Source organism: Neolamprologus brichardi, chromosome 3 (assembly GCF_056152115.1).
Source record: "Neolamprologus brichardi isolate AB-2024 chromosome 3, ASM5615211v1, whole genome shotgun sequence".
NCBI classification, from domain to species: Eukaryota; Metazoa; Chordata; class Actinopteri; order Cichliformes; family Cichlidae; genus Neolamprologus; species Neolamprologus brichardi.
In genome coordinates, this window is record NC_142106.1 from 1,985,413 (window position 1) to 2,005,989 (window position 20,577).

Here is a 20,577-nt window from a genome sequence, read left to right on the forward strand (position 1 = left end):
TCAGACAGTTATTGTACACATGTACAAGTTTAACCCAATACATGTCTGCCAAGCTGCGTTGCTCTTTATCTAAAGTGTAAAGTACACCTGAAAAAGAGTGTGATATATAGAGAGGCACTTACCAATCTGGACAACCTGTCTATCCTTGTCGTCTTCCATAGTTTTAGACACCCACACTTATGCAGCTGCCTCGTGCCTGTGCCGAAGACATCTCATTCCAAAGATTACAATGACTACAGACCCATGCACTGATATTGCACATCCCGAAGACCCATCCTCGACCAGCTTCTCTGAGAATATTATGAGAATCGTGTTTTTTGACATCTGCAGTGTCCCAAGCACCAAATGGCCAGCTCTACTGCTGGCAGTGATCAGTGGCGGTCCTAGCCTGTTCGGTGCTCCGGGCAAACACTCCCTCTGGGACGGTTTTCTATCGCTCATTTGCCGGGATTAAGGCCGCCTTTCGTTTGCGAGGTGCGCCTGCTGCTTGCGGCACAGGGAGGAGAGGGTGGGGCGGCGGGGGATTCTCTGGCTGGAGCAGCGTCTAATAACCAACTTGCAAAATAAAACAAAATAAAAAGAAACCAACAAACACGAAAACACCAGACATTATGATAAAGACATAATTTGCACCGATGTTTTTTCGAAATTCTATACGCAAAAAGTGAGCGCGAGAGCCCTCGGTGCACCTGCTCACTGCTGAAGTCAAAGTAAACTTGCTGTACTGTATTCATCTCCGCTAAATACAGTACAGCATATATAGAGACAAGACGACGAGGCTCCAGTTACAGCAGTGCAACTAAACAAACAATAAATATAAGAAGAGTAAAGAATAAATATACACTTTAGGGCAGGGGTAAAGGGATCAATAACAATTTAAAATTTATGATTTACAGTTTGATGATTAAAAGTCTCACACACAACCTGTTGAAAGGGGAGGGGGGCCTGCTGCTTCCAAATAGATCACATTTCATTCACAATGTTATAAATCCAAGCCCATTATGTATTCATGATTTGAATCCTGGGTAGTGCGAAATCCCAGAAATAAACCTTAGACAAAGCTAATCTGTGAACTAAGGTGTAGGTCTATTAGGTTATGTTGTGGTGATCCTCGGGTTGAGGAATGGGTGTTCATACTGGAGTGCAAAATTAAAACCAATGTAAGATGGACAAGAAAAGTTGAAAGCCATCAGGTGCTCAGTTTAGAAAAAAGAGAAAAGAAGAGGAGGAGAAAAGAGCAAAAGATACAGGTACGCAGATGTGTGACTGGATAATGGCAGGTCATCCTGAAACAATCAGAGTCAGAATACTTTATTAATCCCCAAGGAAATTATGTGGGTTACAGTTGCTCCAAGAAGAAATGGTAAAGAAAGTAACAGTAACAGACTAAACTCCAAACAATACATTATGTTACAGATTTTAATATTAATTTGTCATTGTCAGTTGTTGATTTGTCCTGTTCTCATTGTATGACGTATTATGATGGCTGTTTGGTAGCTGTTTGCATGCTATGCATACTCTCTCTCTCTTCATATGTGTGTGTGTGTTTCTCTGGTGAAATTCAGTATGGTTCCGACAAAAGTTTTATGTTAACCCTTTAAGAACTACCATAGAACAAAGTCCACCACAGCTCATCTTTATATTTTTACATGCTGTAGTGCCATTTTTGGGAGCATTTCAAGTTGCCAAAAATCAATACAACTTTTATAGCTCAAATTTTAATATATGTATGCATTAAGTCCATAGTAACTACTAGGGCTGTGCGATATGACCAAAATCTCATATCCCGATATAAAACATCTATTGTCCGATAACAATATAAATCACAAAAATTTAACATTTTCTGTAAATTCTGTGAATCTCGGATTGCTGAAGTGTTTCCAGTTGGGCATCGTGTACCTGTAGTCGAGTGTTTTAACCGATGCATTTTATTTTTATATCAGGGATGTTTTGTTTGTTATGTTGGCCTTGGCTCTCCCTGATGTTATACCTCAGTCTGAACCCAAATCTCATCTCCAGCATTAAGAAGGAGGAGCCAAGATGGTGATTTTAGAAGGTTTATTTAATGCTGGTGATGAGATTTGGGTTCAGACTGAGGTATAACATCAGGGACAGTCAAGGCCAACATAACAAACAAAACATCCCTGATGTAAAAATAAAAGAAACTTACCTAACTCCAAAGAAAACAAAATACACAACCTATAACCATAACCTACCTAACAACACATAAACGGGAGAAAACGGGATGTCAAAACAAAAGGCAGCTCTCCCCTACAAGTAGTCTGAACATGAAAACAACAATGCTCATACAAGATACAAAGGCATGCAAGCCTGTACAGGTATGGCAACCAAAATGGACAGAGGGCACAGAAGCACAGCTCCACAGGCCTTAAGTAGTGCTCTGCTGATTAACAATTGGCCAGACTCTGCGCAGCATCCAATCAGGACAGAGGAGGTGGAGCCTAGACAAAACAAAGGGTTAGTAGGGAGAAGAGACATCCTCCTGGGGGATGTAACACTACACATTTTAGACATAAGTTGTAATGGCCACAATTTTCTTTGTGAGTATTTATTACACGGCGTGCTGCGGAGAAAAGCCTGTTCTAACGTTTGAGTCTAAGGTTTATTTTTTAACACCTGACGGCTCTTTTTTGCTTCTCATCCGTAAATAATCTGCTCTTTCACGTGATTCAGTTTATTTTGAAAAGTGTCAGCAGGATCTTGAGCTTTATTGTGAAAGGTTTATGTGGAAAATAAACAAGTGGACACGTGATGGTTTTACCGTCGTTTTATTTTTGAGATACACCAATTTTTATATACTGCAGAAAAAACCAAAAACAATCCTATAATGCAAATTTGCACAGAAAACAGCATGTGCATCAAAATTTAAAGCAGTGATATTTGGGTTCTAGGCATCCCAGAAACTATTGAGAAAAGTATAACGTCAAACATGACTTTTAAAAAGAACAGTATAGGCTTTTATGGGCCTACAAGTAAAAAACTACAATTTTCGCGAAAATGACAACACTTCCGGTTTAGGACAGGTAATGGCGGACATGCGATTGTTCGTGCTGCCGTCTATTTCAACGTAGGAAGTGTTATGAATAGCTGATCGGATCGGCAAAGTGTGTTTCTGGAATATTATGTTCCAGAGGGAGTGTTTACCCAGGGAACCAATTAGGCTAGGAACGCCACTGCACCCCACCACGATGCCGCCCCGGGCAGCCACCCGTGTCGCCTGTATCAAAAACCGCTACTGGCATTGATGCAAATAATCCCCCCCCCCCCCCACCCCACCCAGGTGTCATGGGATAGTTGACTACCTGAAATGCAGATCACAGTGTCAGTGAGGTTTTGGTCGTAACTTTGATGAGTTGCTGAAACTACATGTTTATAGTGCAGCTATGGTTTTTCTTGCTACTAAAGTGTCATATAATCTGCTTATCTTGTGCTATGAGCACAGTTTATATAGGAAATGTGCACTTTAAACTTTTAATTGCATCATACTTTTACTTTACACATTATTAAAACAATGGGCAAACAGTACTTGTCTTGATGGAAGAAAGCAATTGATTCTTGCTGCCTGCTGATTCCTCTTTTGAACAGTGCAAGGAGTGAAAGGCAGTGCAAAGCGACGGAAAAATCATACTGTCTAGCTAAATACCATGAGTAAACAGACCAAGAGAACTAATGTGAGTCATTAAGCCAGGTTGCGTGTCAAGAGGAGCAGGCAGAAAAAAAGAGGAACATGTCTAGACATGTCACTAGGGATCTGAAAGAATGCTGGGCAGAAAAGACAAGACATTACTTCTCCTTGTCCCGAGCTGAGCGGATGGCTGGAAACTAACCGAGCCATCTGCTCTACAACTTCCCAGTAAGGCCAAACAGATTGTCAACCGTCCTTCTCAATAGATCACTCACTCTCAAGTAAGAGGCAGAGGCAGCAATTCTTAGACTAAAGTGTACATGTGAGTTGACCAATGGTCATGTTATGCCTGTGGTTCCTATGCACAATGGACTAAGTACTGAAAATGCTGCACATGAACTCTCTTTGGGGATGAAGATATGAAATTGGCTCATGGTAAGTTGAACTTAGAATTAGACTGAATTCTGTACAGCTGTGAATAATAAGTTCATGATTTTGAACTGTCTAGCTCCTCTAACCCGGCCCGGTTAGTACAAGATGAGCTTTTGGTTGGGCGTAATGATGTGTCAGCTACCTCATAGTCTAAAGAGCCACTATATACCTATATGTGCTAATTGTTCTAACAGGAGGGGGTCTCCTTCAGGTGGGAAGTGCCCGGAAAGTATCCTTGTCTGACACCCAAAACATCTCAACTAGCTCCTTGCTTCCACAGTCGCTCTCAAATTACCGAATTATACTAAAGGACTATTATTGTGCAGCACCAGTTTATAGCATCATATTTATGGATATATCAAACACATGTTTTTTACTGCTCACTGATAATGATGATGGAGAATACAGTTTTCTTGCTTATGTGTATGTGTGATGGCTGCATGCAAGCACACAATTGAAATACTTGGGTAATATTCATTTGATCTTTTTGTCTTATGTTTACATTATGCTCTAAAGCCTCTGTGATCATAAGTTAACTTATTTGATATTTTGAGTTTACCTGTAATGCATGACAGCACTAAGCTCTAGTCCAAATGGTGGCATAGACTCTACTTTGCATTGTTTGTTATTTTATATAGGTATAGGTTATATTAATTTTATTTCTGCTCTTGCTGAGTTACCTGGCGTCCGCTCCAGTCCTTCCTGGTTTGGTTGAAAGAAGAGGCTTTTTCTTCTTTTTAAATGTTAGTGGCGGTTGTCAAACAACATGCATTACCGCCACCACTAGTATGGAGTGTGGACTGGAATGAAGGCCCCCCCCCCCCAAAACAAACAAACAAACAAAAAAAAAATAAACCCTCAAAGCGAAAGAGGAGGCTGAGGATGGAGCTGGTTTAAATGCAGAAGCCAATAAAATGGACTGGACGATCTATTGTGATCATGTGGGGGGAATAGGGTTCTTCTTGTATGATGGTTAGCTGTTATCTCTCTAGTTTTCACCTTTGGTGTATATAATGTTTTTTTTCATTTGCTATATAACTGGAGCATTTTCTCATTTGGGCAGGTCAGTTTGTTGAGCTGTGTTTTGTTAAGTGACTTTTGAGTAGAGTTCTGTTAAGTTAGCCTCTGTTATGGGCCCACGTGGTTCTTAAAAAAGTTTATTTTGGTCATTTTTAATTTTTGTAATCATCTTTTCCTTTTTGGGGTATAATAAACCCATTTTTTGAAGATTACATTTGTGCGACACATACACACACAGACACACACAAAAGGCAGTTTTCTTTATTTTCGGGGTATTTTTTCCCCTCTATTTTTTTCTTCACTCCTTATCAAACCATGCAGAGAGGAGCAAGGAGTGTGAGAGTAGTCCAAGGAGATGTACCAAGCCAGCATATGGGCTCGGAAGTACAAGTCGATGGAGAACAAGAGGAAAATGGAGTTTCTGGAGAGGTAGACAGTATTGAGGGCCAAGGTAAGGAGCCAACAATATGAGATCTGATCTCTTTTCTCCGTTCACATATGGGTCAGCAGGAGGCCAGATAGGCTAAACAGAAGGAGGAGAGTGGAGATCAAGAATAACGTTTGTAGGAGCCATAATTGAATGTATTGAATTTTTTGATGACCACTGGGTTTTCATTTGTTTGGTTGCTATGGTGATGTGTAATGGGAGTCACGTGGGTGATAGCAGTGACATTAAGAGGGCGTCGTCAGTCTGTCATTCACTGGTTGTGATTTTGACAGAGAGGAGGGCTGGGCAGCCGTAGTTTTTGTTGACCGCTGCACAACATGTTTCGTCTTGTTACATTAGAGCCTGTAACGTTGTAAGAGTCCAAATCGCGAGATGACATTACTCTGTAAACACTTTAATAAACAAGGAAACAATTCCACCTCTCGCATTATTGCGTAAAGTTGACAGCGCATCAGGCAAATAGGCGGGCTCCATCCCCCGCCTCTAGCGACTATAGAAGTCGCTACAACGTTTTAAAGCACTTCAACACCAGTTTCAGTTGTTACAGGTAGAAGTACAAGCCCACACTTCTCCAGTGCCTGAATGTCAGGCAGCTGAATCACCTGATCCAGAATCTCTAGATGATGACATTCTTCCTCAAGCTGGTTTCAGTATGTCAGGTACTGGCTCATCAGGACAGTCCCATGTTCTGGAGCCTAAGTTACAAAAACTCACAGACGAGGATGATATTGAACATTTTTTGATTACATGAGTACTGAATTTGGGGCACTCTGTGCCATGGGCAGGACATTTGGGAAAGCATAAAACTAATGCGAGCCATAAAACCATGGTTCGCATTAGGAAGCATTTCCACTGGCCGGGCCTGCGTACTGACGTGGCCCAATTTTGTAAAAGCTGTCCTCAGTGCCAAAAGACTTCCATCAAAACCCCCTCCAGAGCTCCACTTCAGCCTTTGCCAGTCATTAGCACCCCATTTGAACGGTTGAGGATGGACATTGTTGGACCTGTTGAGAAAAGCAGAGCAGGAAACCGTTACATGCTGGTAATAACTGATTATACTACGAAGTACCCTGAACTTTTTCCTCTGAAATCTATAAAAGCCAAGTTCGTGGCTTTTTGTCTGGTGCAATTTTTCTCAAGGGTGGGATTCCCTCGTGAGATCCTGATAGACTGTGGGACAAATTTTATGTCAAATTTATTAAAGCAGGTCTATAGCTTCTTGGCATCAAAGGCCTAAGGACTACTCCATACCATCCTCAAACAGATGGCCTGAGTGAGCGCTTCAACCAGATCTTGAAGCAGATGTTGCACAAATTTCTGAATAACACTGGTACTGACTGGGATCAGTGGCTGCCTTACCTCTTTGCATATAGAGAAGTACCCCAAGCTTCTACTGGCTTCTCACCTTTTGAACTATTATATGGTCATGAAGTAAGGGGCCCCCTCTCTTTGCTAAAAGAAATGTCGGACGGTGACCGGAGAGGGGCAGCGGCTACTAATGTCATCTCATATGTTATACAGATAAGGGAGCGACTTGAGAAGATGACTGAGCTAGCCCAAGCTCATATGGTAGCTGCCCAGCAACATTCAGAAGGTCTGGTATGACCTTCTGATGAGAGGTCATTTGAACCTGGACAAAAGATACTCCTTCCAAGTAATGACAGTAAGCTGTTAGCTCAATTACAAGGACCTTTTCAGATTCAGCAGAAACTGGGAGCAACCACCTATCGGGTGGAAACTCCAGGTCACTCTCGCTCCAGTAGAGTTTTGCATTTAAATCTCCTGAAGGAGTGGGTGGAGAGGCAGAAGAGAGTAGAAGTTCTTTTGATAAGGGAGATTCATGAGGAGGAAGAGGTAGAAGAGCAGTATCTTCCTTTAGGTGTTCTCCAGCATTTTGACCTTAATCACCTTTCAGAAAAAAAACAGCTTCAGTTGAGAGAGTTATGCAGCTCTGGAGTGTTTCAGGAGAATCCTGGGAAGACGGATGTTATTGAACACGACATTGTATTAAAGGATGGAGCGTCTGTGAGACGTATGAGTTATGGATTCCAGAGCGGCTGCTAACATCACTGAGGAAAGAGGTGGATTTAATGTTGTCTCTAATAACCATTGAACCATCTAAGAGCAAGTGGTGCAACCCAGTGGTTTTGGTCCCAAAGAAGGATAGTAGCCTGTGGTTTTGTATTAATTTGATGGATCGGGTACGAAGTTATGCAGTCTATCTGGGTCAGATAAACCAAGTTTAGGTGGAGTTTATTTTCGTTATGCTGACCTTTTCCGTACTGCGTACTAGCTAGCATGACGGAGTTTCTATACAACTGGGTGGGTGCTATGTTACTGATGTTGAACTTTATTTTGTACACAAGGTTAATTATTAGAGTTTCCAACCGTCCCGTAAAAAACAGAATCATCTCGTATTCAGAGAAAATATCACACGTTTCGTATTGAGGTGAAAAGGAACACAGTTTGTCCCGTACTTCAGCTACAATGAAAAAGACACAAAGCTGGAGCTGCACAGCTGCCTCTTCTCTCATTCTCAATATGTATTTAATAGTAATTTCTAGTATCAGCTGATGATTACTGGAGCCACAGCTGTAAAGCTGCTGGTCATGATGTTGGTTTGGTTATCTGGTGAGAGAGAAACATGAAGATGAAACCAGGAGATGTTCTTACTGAATCATCAGAGCTGAACAGGTGATGGAGAAACAGGTTTACCTTTTAGGTGACATGAATGAGTTGAAGGGAAGTTATGAACTGTCTTTGAGAGACGAAAAATAACAGGATCCTTTTCTATGTAGCTGTAACTGTGCAGGGGCGGGTCTAACAAAGTTTTCCTGGGGGGGGGGGGGGGGGGGCAGGTAGGGCATTAACAGGGAGAGTACTTTTCTTTCTTATTCTCATTTAAAATATTTAGATTTTAAAAAATAATTATCGGAATCTTACAACAAGCGATTGATATATTGATACATATATACCATCTGTCAGAAGAAAATTGTACATGGTGTGATCAGCTACATGAAATGTGTCTTTTTATGGATCGCTAAACAATCCACATGTTTACGTGACTTTTCACATAAACTCTTGTGTGATAAACTTATTTAGCAACTAACAGCTTCCTCTTTTCTAAGAACATACAGATTTAGAAAAGGGGAACCTCAGCTCTGAGTTCTTAGAATAACTTTGTTATCTTTGTACGCACACAAGCTTGTATAAATAAAGAACGCAGACAGTGACAGAGCGCTCTGTGACCGTCCTCGCGAGTAAAGACAACTGCAGTGTTTGTGTTTTCTAACTCAGGTGTCTCAGCTGAAGAACTGTGGGGCGATTCTTAGAAATCCCCTGTCATCATCAAAACAGTGTACATTGCTGTCACAACAGCATTTGTATTCATGCAAAGGCTTTAGAATTTTTCCTATAATGGCGGTGTGAAGTAGTCAGACTCGAACGTCAAGGAAGGTGGTAGGGAAGCAGACTATGCAGACATTTCAGGTTTCCAAGGTGAGCAATTTATTTACAGTGAACTTAATTTAATGTAACTTAACAAAACTTCCTCCCCAAATAATTAACAAATTATTAACAAAACTCAACAAACCATGGATCTGGTGACACAGCTCACCTCTCCTCTCTCCTGCATCTGGTAGAGACTGGCTTTAAATAGGGTCATCAATTTCCCTCCAATTGCCCAACCAGTACCACTCACGCAACTGAGGGATCTAAAACTCTACACAGATTATCTAAAAACACAAAACCTCTACACACTTCTAACATGCACATTTACACAACTAAATGGCAGTATTAACGAAAGGAAAAACATTCAACAAATCCCTTTAAACCTTAACACAAACAAAAGGAAGCATCTCTATTGAAAAGGAAACCCCTCCACTTGGTTTGACCTGCTGATGTCACATGTGACATCATCAGGACTTTAAAATGAGGACATGCCAGGCGGGCGTTTCCCCACACCTGACCCTTATGACGACTGAAAAGACAAACAAAGTAAGTATGAACAAATGACTTAATCTGTAACATAATAAAATATAAAGAAATATAACTTAGTATTTGTCTTAATTTGCAGAATGTTTGATTTGTCGGCAACACAACGCTTACACAAACGAACCCGGGATAGTGAGTGAAGCAATGTTACTTGACAAATAGCAAATCATAGCAAATACATAGAAACAGAATAATGTGTACAATGTGAAAAAAAAAATGTAAACACATATGGGACAAATGGAGAGCATTGCAACTGCTCCTCCACTTTGTCAAAGGCGGGCCGGTCTCTAGTCAAAATCCTCGGGCCGATTATTTTGTCCCAGTGTAGCCCTGTATGCAGCTCATCTGCAGTCTGGTGTTACCTACATCTTCCTATTCAGAAGGCAGAATTTATGAATTCTGAGTACAATGGAAAGCACCACGACTGCAGTTTTTGTCTTGGATGTAAAAAGCGCACATGACGCTGTGACGAAAATGGCCTGTATTTATATAGGCAAGACAAGGCAAGGCAAGTTTATTTGTATAGCACAATTCAACAACAAGGTGATTCAAAGTGCTTTACAGAGACATTAGAAACAAAAAAAAATAAAAAGCATGATTTAAAATTGATTAAAACAAGCAAACTAACTAATTAACAAACAAACAAACAGAACAGTATATAAAATCAAAACAGATAAAATCAGAACAATAGATAAAATCAGTAGTTAAAATGTAAGTTTTGAAATTTAAGCTTAAGTGTGGATTTGGCGCGTTAATGTGCACCAAATCCATGCTTTAATTTATAGCGCTTTTACTCTTCCCTAAGGACCCCAAAGCGCTTTACATATCGAGTCATTCACCCATACATTCACACACTGGTGATGGCAGCTACATTGTAGTCACAGCCACCCTGGGGCGCACTGACAGAGGCGAGGCTACCGGACACTGGCGCCACCGGGCCCTCTGATCACCACCAGTAGGCAACGGGTGAAGTGTCTTGCCCAAGGACACAACGACCGAGACTGTCCAAGCCGGGGCTCAAACTGGCAACCTTCTGATTACAAGACGAACTCCCAACTCTTGTGCCACGATCGCCTCAGACTATTCTCATAGGCTAAAATCATGGCATCGGTCACCGACGGTCCAGGCGTGGGATTTCTCTCCTGGAAATATGCACATTATTTTTTCCTTCTGTTGGTAGGTGGGACAGTGCACTTGTGGCAAGTAAGCAAGCTAGAAGACTGGCAATCTTGGTGGGTATCCAGTTATGGTAGCAACACATTAACAAGAGAAGTCTGAGTAAAACCAAAGTTACTTTCCCTAGTAACTAGTTACTTTGAAAGTAATGAGTAACTTAAATTACCGGAGTTACTTTTGACAGAAGTAACTAGTAATGTAACTCGTTACTAATTTAAAGTAACTTACCCAACACTGGTTGTCATTTAATATGTTATCACCTCAAATGACATTTTGTTCAAAAATGTAAAATCTCTTTATTAGGTAAATTGTTTTTCTGTATGTGTTGAATTATATGAACTCAGGGAAATGTCTGGTTTTTTAATCAAATGCAGCTACTGATATGATGACACTGACTCTCACGATTTTATTTTGAAGTTTACTTGATTGAACTTATTAGCAGAGATTGATCTTCACTTTATCACTAATATAATGCTCAATTTATTGTTTCATTAACTTAATATGAATGCATATAGTTCATTTTCATAAAGCTGCCCGAGAATTCAACATTAATGAATCAATGGTACGGAAGTGGAGGAAGCAAGAAGAATGAATTGAGTGAAGTTTGACTTATCTGACTATTTTGTTTTGCTTAATGCGCCTTATGGTCTGAAAAATACAGTAGGTGAAACTGATAAATTTGTATCTGGAAAGATATATTTGTTGGCAGCAAAAAAAAAAAAAAAAAAATTGAGTTGAAAGAAAATGAAATGGAGTGTTTCAGAAGTAAAGATGATGGCCATGTAGGTCTGTGATCAGGAGCCTAACCCTGCTGTCAAACACATGGTTAAAACCAGTGTTAAAACAAAAATCTTTCCTTTAGAATTACACTTTAAACAATTTTAAAGGGGATTTGTTTAAGGTTTTGGGTGTTAATTGCAATTTGAAACATGCTCAGAAATAATGATCTAGACACAGGGAGTGTATACATGACACCTTTTTATTGATAAACATAAACAGTTCAGGGAATGGACTTGTTATGGACTAACATAATTTTATTTTTTTTGTTTCAAATTCTTATTAACACAAATCTAAACCTTTCTCTGTATTACTGATTTGAACTTTTCCCTTCTCACATCACAAAAGGTATTTAAAATAAACCTTGTAGACACCATTCAGAAAACTTAATCTAGATCATTTGTGGTGTATTATTTCAATTATTTCTACTGAATAATAGCTAGTCAACCTATAGTAATTGTGATGTCCAAAGTCAACAGAAAACAATTTACTGACATTAAGATACAAATTACACTCTGTTCCTGTGTTTATTGTCCTTTATCTCCATATTGATGTACAGTTAATTACATGCAGATGAATTCAATTCACACCAATCATCATTGTATTTTGCAGGCCCCCATCTTCACTACCACAGCTGCACCTCCCAATAAAGCCCCAACTGCCGCTCCCACTGCGGTACCTACTGGTCCCACCGCAGATCCAATAACTGCTCCTGTAACTGCTCCATAACCCACTCCAGTAACGGACACACCAGTTGCTAGAAATAAACGACTAAAACGGTTGTTTTTTTCTGCCACTTTTCTTGCCTCTGCAGGAGTTATGGATAAACTTTCTCTCATAATTTGTTTTATCTCATCTACAATAGCTTGATAAGCCTCTTTGAATATTTCATTGGTATAGTGGCTTCCTTCGTTGTCCTTAACCATCACATTGATCTTTTCCAGCAGCTCTCTGACCTGAGTGGGTTCCTTGTTTCTGTTGTTAAAAACGTGATATCCTCCACGACACTGACGGATGAAGTCAGAGAGAGCTTTACTTTCTTTAATGAAGTCCTCTATGTTGACTTCATCTTCCTCCAGATTGTCTCCATAAGTGAACAACACCATAGTGTAATGGTGTGCTTCCTTGCCAAATATCTTCTGAATCATTTTCACTGTGTTTTGTTCTTCCTCTGTAAATCGGAATGGCTGCAGCACAACCAGGAACGCATGAGGACCAGGAGCAGCAAATAAGATGCACCTAGCAATCTCTGTCACCACCTCATTGTTACTTTTTTCGGTGTCAAACAGACCTGGAGTATCGACTACAGCCAGTTCTTGACCTTCAAACTGACAGGTTTCCTTCTGACACTCTGTTGTTACCGAGGAAGGAGATGATGTAGATTTGAAAGCTTTTGTTCCTAAGATGGTGTTTCCTGCTGAACTTTTCCCAACTCCAGTTTTCCCAACTAACACAATCCTAAGACCTTCCTCCACTGGTTTCTCTTCTTCCTCCACTCCTTGTTCACCTGTGTGGAAATTTCATTGATATATAAAGGTATTAGTGACTTTTTAAAGGTACATCTAAATATCAATATTATGTAATAGTGAGGAGTGAAACCCATTTGATAAAAGTAGTAGAAACGTAATCCTTTCAGACATTGCTCCCCAAAATTCATAAGATCATAGCTGAAATATAAAAAACATACTGACTCCTCAATGTGATGACATTTGTAACAGCTATAAATGCAACATTAATTCTAAACACAGCAAAATACCAAAAACAATGAAGAAAATTCAATTTAAGTTTATTTTATTTAGACACCCCCAAATCACTACAACAGCTGCCTCAAGGTACTTTATATTGTAAAGTAGACCCTACAATAACACATACAGAGGAAAAACCCAACAATCATATGACCCCCCTATGAGCAAGCACTTTAGCGAGAGTGGGAAGGAAAAACTCCCTTTTAACAGGAAGAAACCTCCGACATAACCAGCCTGGGGATGTGACCAGTTGGAGTGAGAGAATGAAGACAGGATAAAGACATGCTGTGGAAGAGAGACAGAGACTAATAACAAGTGTGATTCTGTGCAGAGAGGTCTGTTAACACATAGTGAGTGAAGAAGAAACACCCAGTGCATCATGGGAATCCCCCAGCAGCCTACACCTATTGCAGCATAAGTAAGGGAGGATTCAGGGTCACCTGGTCCAGTATGCTTTAGCAAAAAGGAATGTTAAAGTGGTTGCTGCTTTAAAGAGAGAGAAAAAATGTTGAATTATGTATGAAATACCAAATAAAGTTGATGGATATAGTCGGGTCGCCTTCAACCAAAGAAGAGCAAGTGATAAGAAACAAATCTGCAAATTATCGCAGTGCAAAAAAACAAAACTAACAAAAAGGACACAAAACACAGTCTCCATGCACAGAGATAAAGGAATTGCCCCACTATCAGCCTCTATGTATCCTGGTGAGGATTCTTACATTCAAAGAGAATAATAGACAGGTAAAGTAATTCCCACACCACTAGTCACTGCCAGCAGCTGCTGCAACATAGAGAGGAGATATGTGAGATGGGGCATGGGGTGGAATCTGACTGCTGCAGAGAGCAACCCAGGCTGGGCAGCTGTGTGGAAAGAACCTTTACTTGAGTAAAGAGAATCAGTATTTCAACTTTTTCTGGAGTATTTTTTAATACAGGTGTCTGTACTTCTACTTTTGCCACCTCTGCTTATCATCAGCTTGATTCTTCCACACTTCTGAAGAATTGTCAGTGTAATCAGAAAAATCTTGACCTCATTCTGTGTAGTTATTAAAACTGCGAACATGAAATGTGTTCAGTTTCATGCATCCAACCTGCTGTAAGCTGCTCCACCCAAATCATAAACTGTGTCACTGGATGTAAACAAGTCTGAGCAAGCCTGGTAACAAATGCTTTACATACCATCTCCAAGAAAGCTTAAAATCTTTGGTTTGTTTTATTTCTTTTCGTTTGAGTTATGTCGCTTCATCCCATACACAAAGTAAAACCCCAGTAAAACTATGAAATCATAACAACACCTTGTCCCTGAAAGTGCTCAATCCCTCCTTGGCTTTTTTTTTTTTTCATCTAAAATGTTAATTTCCACGGAGAAGCTGGAGAACAACAGGAGAATTTCTGTGAACTAGCAACTCACGGTTTACATTGTACTTTTGATCAGACAAAATCATCTGAAAACACAAACATGCATTTTTTTATATCTCTGTCGACAGAGCACAAATTTACTCATAAGAAAGCAGACTTTATGAGGTTGTCTTTGTTTGCATACTCTACTGAGCAATTCAGACAGTTATTGTACACATGTACAAGTTTAACCCAATACATGTCTGCCAAGCTGCGTTGCTCTTTATCTAAAGTGTAAAGTACACCTGAAAAAGAGTGTGATATATAGAGAGGCACTTACCAATCTGGACAACCTGTCTGTCCTTGTCGTCTTCCATAGTTTTGTTTCAGGCCGTCGTCGTGTGAAGTGTGACCTGCTGAATAGTTTCGTTTTCTTCTTAGCTTTCTTATATTCTGCTTCTAGTCCCCTCCCCTTAAACATGCCATTCAGACACACTTATGAAGCTGCCTCATGCCTGTGCCGAAGACATCTCATCCCAAAGATTATAATGACTACAGACCCATGCACTGATATTGCACATCCCGAAGACCCATCCTGGACCAGCTCCTCTAAGGATATTATAAGAATTGTGTTTTTTGACTTCTGCAGTGTCTCGAGCACCATATGGCCAGCTCTACTGCTGGCAGTGATGCAGTTAGACCCCCCCCCCAGTGGCCTGGATAGTTGACTACCTGAAATGCAGATCACAGTGTCAGTGAGGTTTTGGTCGTAACTTTGATGAGTTGCTGAAACTACATGTTTATAGTGCAGCTATGGTTTTTCTTGCTACTAAAGTGTCATATAATCTGCTTATCTTGTGCTATGAGCACAGTTTATATAGGAAATGTGCACTTTAAACTTTTAATTGCATCATACTTTTACTTTACACATTATTAAAACAATGGGCAAACAGTACTTGTCTTGATGGAAGAAAGCAATTGATTCTTGCTGCCTGCTGATTCCTCTTTTGAACAGTGCAAGGAGTGAAAGGCAGTGCAAAGCGACGGAAAAATCATACTGTCTAGCTAAATACCATGAGTAAACAGACCAAGAGAACTAATGTGAGTCATTAAGCCAGGTTGCGTGTCAAGAGGAGCAGGCAGAAAAAAAGAGGAACACGTCTAGACATGTCACTAGGGATCTGAAAGAATGCTGGGCAGAAAAGACAAGACATTACTTCTCCTTGTCCCTTGCTGAGCGGATGGCTGGAAACTAACCGAGCCATCTGCTCTACAACTTCCCAGTAAGGCCAAACAGATTGTCAACCGTCCTTCTCAATAGATCACTCACTCTCAAGTAAGAGGCAGAGGCAGCAATTCTTAGACTAAAGTGTACATTTGAGTTGACCAATGGTCATGTTATGCCTGTGGTTCCTATGCACAATGGACTAAGTACTGAAAATGCTGCACATGAACTCTCTTTGGGGATGAAATATGAAATTGGCTCATGGTAAGTTGAACTTAGAATTAGACTGAATTCTGTACAGCTGTGAATAATAAGTTCATGATTTTGAACTGTCTAGCTCCTCTAACCCGTCCCGGTTAGTACAAGATGAGCTTTTGATTGGGCGTAATGATGTGTCAGCTACCTCACAGTCTAAAGAGCCACTATATACCTATATGTGCTAATTGTTCTAACAGGAGGGGGTCTCCTCCAGGTGGGAAGTGCCCGGAAAGCATCCTTGTCAGACACCCAAAACATCTCAACTAGCTCCTTGCTTCCACAGTCGCTCTCAAATTACCAAATTATACTAAAGGACTATTATTGTGCAGCACCAGTTTATAGCATCACATTTATGGATATATCAAACACATGTTTTTTACTGCTCACTGATAATGATGATGGAGAATACAGTTTTCTTGCTTATGTGTATGTGTGATGGCTGCATGCAAGCACACAATTGAAATACTTGGGTAATATTCATTTGATCTTTTTGTCTTATGTTTACATTATGCTCTAAAGCCTCTGTGATCATAAGTTAACTTATTTGATATTTTGAGTTTACCTGTAATGCATGACAGCACTAAGCTATAGTCCAAATGGTGGCATAAACTCTGTTTTGCATTGTTTGTTATTTTATATAGGTATAGGTTATTATAATTTTATTTCTGTTGTTGCTGAGTTACCTGGCGTCCGCTCAAGTCCTTCCTGGTTTGGTTGAAAGAAGAGGCTTCTTCTTCTTCTTCTTCTTCTTCTTAAATGTTAGTGGCGGTTGTCAAACAACATGCATTACCGCCACCAATAGCATGGAGTGTGGACTGGAATGATGCCCCCCCCCCCAAAAAAAAACAAACAAACAAAAAAACAAACAAACAAAAAAAAAAACCCTCAAAGCGAAAGAGGAGGCTGAGGATGGAGCTGGTTTAAATGCAGAAGCCAATGAAATGGACTGGACCATCTATTGTGATCATGTGGGGGAAATAGGGTTCTTCTTGAATGATGGTTAGCTGTTATCTCTCTAGTTTTCACCTTTGGTGTATATAATGGTTTTTTTCATTTGCTATATAACTGGAGCATTTTCTCATTTGGGCAGGTCAGTTTGTTGAGTTGTGTTTTGTTAAGTGACTTTTGAGTAGAGTTCTGTTAAGTTAGCCTCTTTTATGGGCCCACATGGTTCTTAAAAAAGTTTATTTTGGTCATTTTTAATTTTTGTAATCATCTTTTCCTTTTTGGGGTATAATAAACCCATTTTTTGAAGATTACATTTGTGCCTGTGTGTTCTTGGCTGCTTGGTTCATGACAATTGGTGGCAACAGTGGGATACAGTCAGTTTAAAAAACACACACACACATACACACACAAAAGGCAGTTTTCTTTATTTTGGGGGTATTTTTTCCCCTCCTTTTTTTTCCTCACTCCTTATCAAACCATGCAGAGAGGAGCAAGGAGTGTGAGAGTAGTCCAAGGAGATGTACCAAGCCAGCATATGGGCTTGGAAGTACAAGTCGATGGAGAACAAGAGGAAAATGGAGTTTCTGGAGAGGTAGACAGCACTGAGGGCCAAGGTAAGGAGCCAACAAAATGAGATCTGATCTCTTTTCTCCGTTCACATATGGGTCAGCAGGAGGCCAGAGAGGCTAAAAAGAAAGAGGAGAGTGGAGATCAAGAATAACTTTTTAAAGCACTTCAACACCAGTTTCAGTTGTTACAGGTAGAAGTACAAGCCCGCACTTCTCCAGTGCCTGAATGTCAGGCAGCTGAATCACCTGATCCAGAATCTCTAGATGATGACATTCTTCCTCAAGCTGGTTTCAGTATGTCAGGTACTGGCTCATCAGGACAGTCCCTTGTTCTGGAGCCTAAGTTACAAAAACTCACAGACGAGGATGATATTGAACATTTTTTGATTACATGAGTACTGAATTTGGGGCACTCTGTGCCATGGGCAGGACATTTGGGAAAGCATAAAACTAATGCGAGCCATAAAACCATGGTTCGCATTAGGAAGCATTTCCACTGGCCGGGCCTGCGTACTGACGTAGCCGAATTTTGTAAAAGCTTTCTTCTGTGCCAAAAGACTCCCATCAAAACCCCCTCCAGAGCTCCACTTCAGCCTTTGCCAGTCATTAGCACCCCATTTGAATGGTTGGAGATGGACGTTGTTGGACCTGTTGAGAAAAGCAGAGCAGGAAACCGTTACATGCTGGTAATAAATGATTACACTACGAAGTACCCTGAAGATTTTCCTCTGAAATCTATAAAAGCCAAGTCCGTGGCTTTTTGTCTGGTGCAATTTTTCTCAAGGGTGGGATTCCCTCGTGAGATCCTGATAGACTGTGGGACTAATTTTATGTCGAATTTATTAAAGCAGGTCTATCATCTTCTTGGCATCAAAGGCCTAAGGACTACTCCATACCATCCTCAAACAGATGGCCTGAGTGAGCGCTTCAACCAGATCTTGAAGCAGATGTTGCACAAATTTCTGAATGACACTGGTACTGACTGGGATCAGTGGCTGCTGTTGGATTATAATATTATGTTAGACCCCTAATTAAAGATTGTGAATTATTATGTAGTTTTAGTTTGCATTAAAAGAAAAGAAAAGAAAAGATGGCGCCGGTGAGGTCGGCTGCCGTCACGACTGCTCCGACCACCTTTTCTTTTTTTTTGCTTTTTAAGTTAGTTTTCAGCGTTTCTAAATCGGCAAAATCATCACCATTGGGTACATTAGGTATGACAGTGACACTCTTGTTTCTGTTGGTATACAATGTACTCACAATTCGAAGTTTTTTACTCCGGATCCGAGCTGGCCGAGTGAGATCTTGAGGGAGAACAAAGGACGCAACGCGAAGCGGCGGCCTCGAGGGAAACAAGCCGGCGTCAGGAACAGGCTGAGAGCTCGTGCACACCGCACACCTCTGCCTAGCATCCTGCTCGCCAACGTCCAGTCACTGGAGAACAAGCTTGATGACCTCAGGGCCAGGATAAAGTTCCAGAGAGACATTCGGGACTGCAATCTCCTCCGCTTCACCGAGACATGGCTGAACCCAGCGGTGCCGGACCACGCCATCCAGCCGGCCGAGTTCTTCTCGGTTCACCGCATGGACAGGACACGGGACTCGGGGAAGTCAAGGGGAGGCGGCGTGTGTTTAATGGTGAACAACAATTGGTGCAACAGTGCGAACGTTGTTCCTCTCACACGCTCCTGCACACCAAATCTGGAACTACTGTCCATCATGTGTCATCCTTTTTATCTACCTCGAGAGTTTACATCGGTCATTATAAGTGCCGTTTATATTCCACCACAAGCGGACACAGTCACCGCCTTATGCGAGCTGCATGAGGCACTCACACAACACCAGACACAACACCGGGACGCTGCGCTTATTGTAACGGGGGAATTTAATAGTGCCAACCTCAAACGCGCAGCGCCGAACTTTTATCAACATATCACCTGCCCCACCAGAGGTGAAAGGACACTGGACCACTGCTACACTACGGTCAAGGATGGCTACAAGGCACAATCCCGCCCTCCGTTTGGCAAATCCGATCATGCCGCCATCTTCCTCATGCCAAAATACAAACAAAGGCTGAAACAAGAAGTTCCGGTTCAGAGGAAGGTCGCGCGCTGGACGGATCAATCGGTGGCCGCGTTACAGGACGCACTCGACGACGCAGACTGGGACATGTTCAGAAACAGCTCCGACGATGATGTCAACGTGTTTACGGAAGCGGTTGTGGGATTCATCGGGAAACTAGCGGATGATACCGTGGAGACAAAGACTATCACAACGTTTCCCAACCAGAAGCTGTGGGTGGATAAAACCATCCGCGACACTCTGAGATCCCGCACCGCTGCCTACAACATGGGACTCATGACGGGGGACATGGACCCGTACAAAGCCGCGTCATATAACGTGCGGAAGGCGGTGAAAAAGGCAAAGCAGCGCTATGGGAGGAAACTAGAGTCACAACTCCAACAGAGTGACTCTAGGAGCCTGTGGCGGGGACTAAGGACAATAACGGATTATAAAGCACCAACAACCGGTATGACGAACACGGCCGTGACTCTGGCAGATGAGCTGAACACTTTCTATGCTCGCTTCGAGGCTGCAAGGACTAAGGACTCCAACGATGCTAGTGCTAGCGGCGCTAACGGCTGCAGACAGGAAGATACTGCCAACACCGGAAACGTGCTCGTCATCTCCGAGCATGAAGTAAGGAGAGCCTTCAAGAGAGTGAACACCAGGAAAGCAGCAGGACCAGACGGCATCCCAGGTCGTATCCTCAGAGACTGCGCATACCAGCTAGCTCCTGTGTTCACTGAGATATTCAACATCTCTTTATCTCAGTCGGTGATCCCCACATGCTTCAAAGAGTCCATCATTGTTCCTGTCCCAAAGAAACCCCACCCTGCTTCTCTCAATGACTATCGCCCTGTAGCCCTCACCTCAGTAGTGATGAAGTGCTTTGAACGCCTGGTCAGAGACTTCATCATTTCTTCACTACCAGACACACTGGA

At 41.4% G+C, this 20,577-nt stretch overlaps 1 protein-coding gene across 2 annotated transcripts in view; it reads right to left on the reverse strand.

Annotated features, from left to right (window-relative positions):
• LOC102782036 (GTPase IMAP family member 9-like) overlaps nt 1-20,577 on the reverse strand; it is a 61,466-nt gene that overhangs the window by 28,746 nt on the left and 12,143 nt on the right. The window contains exons 1-2 of one of the 2 annotated variants that reach the window (XM_087838537.1): nt 14,916-14,982; nt 12,089-12,999 (exon numbers count right to left, since the gene is read on the reverse strand). In XM_087838537.1, coding sequence (XP_087694663.1) covers nt 12,089-12,999; nt 14,916-14,952 — 948 coding nt within the window. In that variant the 5' untranslated portion in view covers nt 14,953-14,982. Of the gene's footprint in view, nt 13,000-14,915; nt 14,983-20,577 lie in introns of those variants that run through there. The other variant, XM_087838535.1, reaches the window with a different exon arrangement.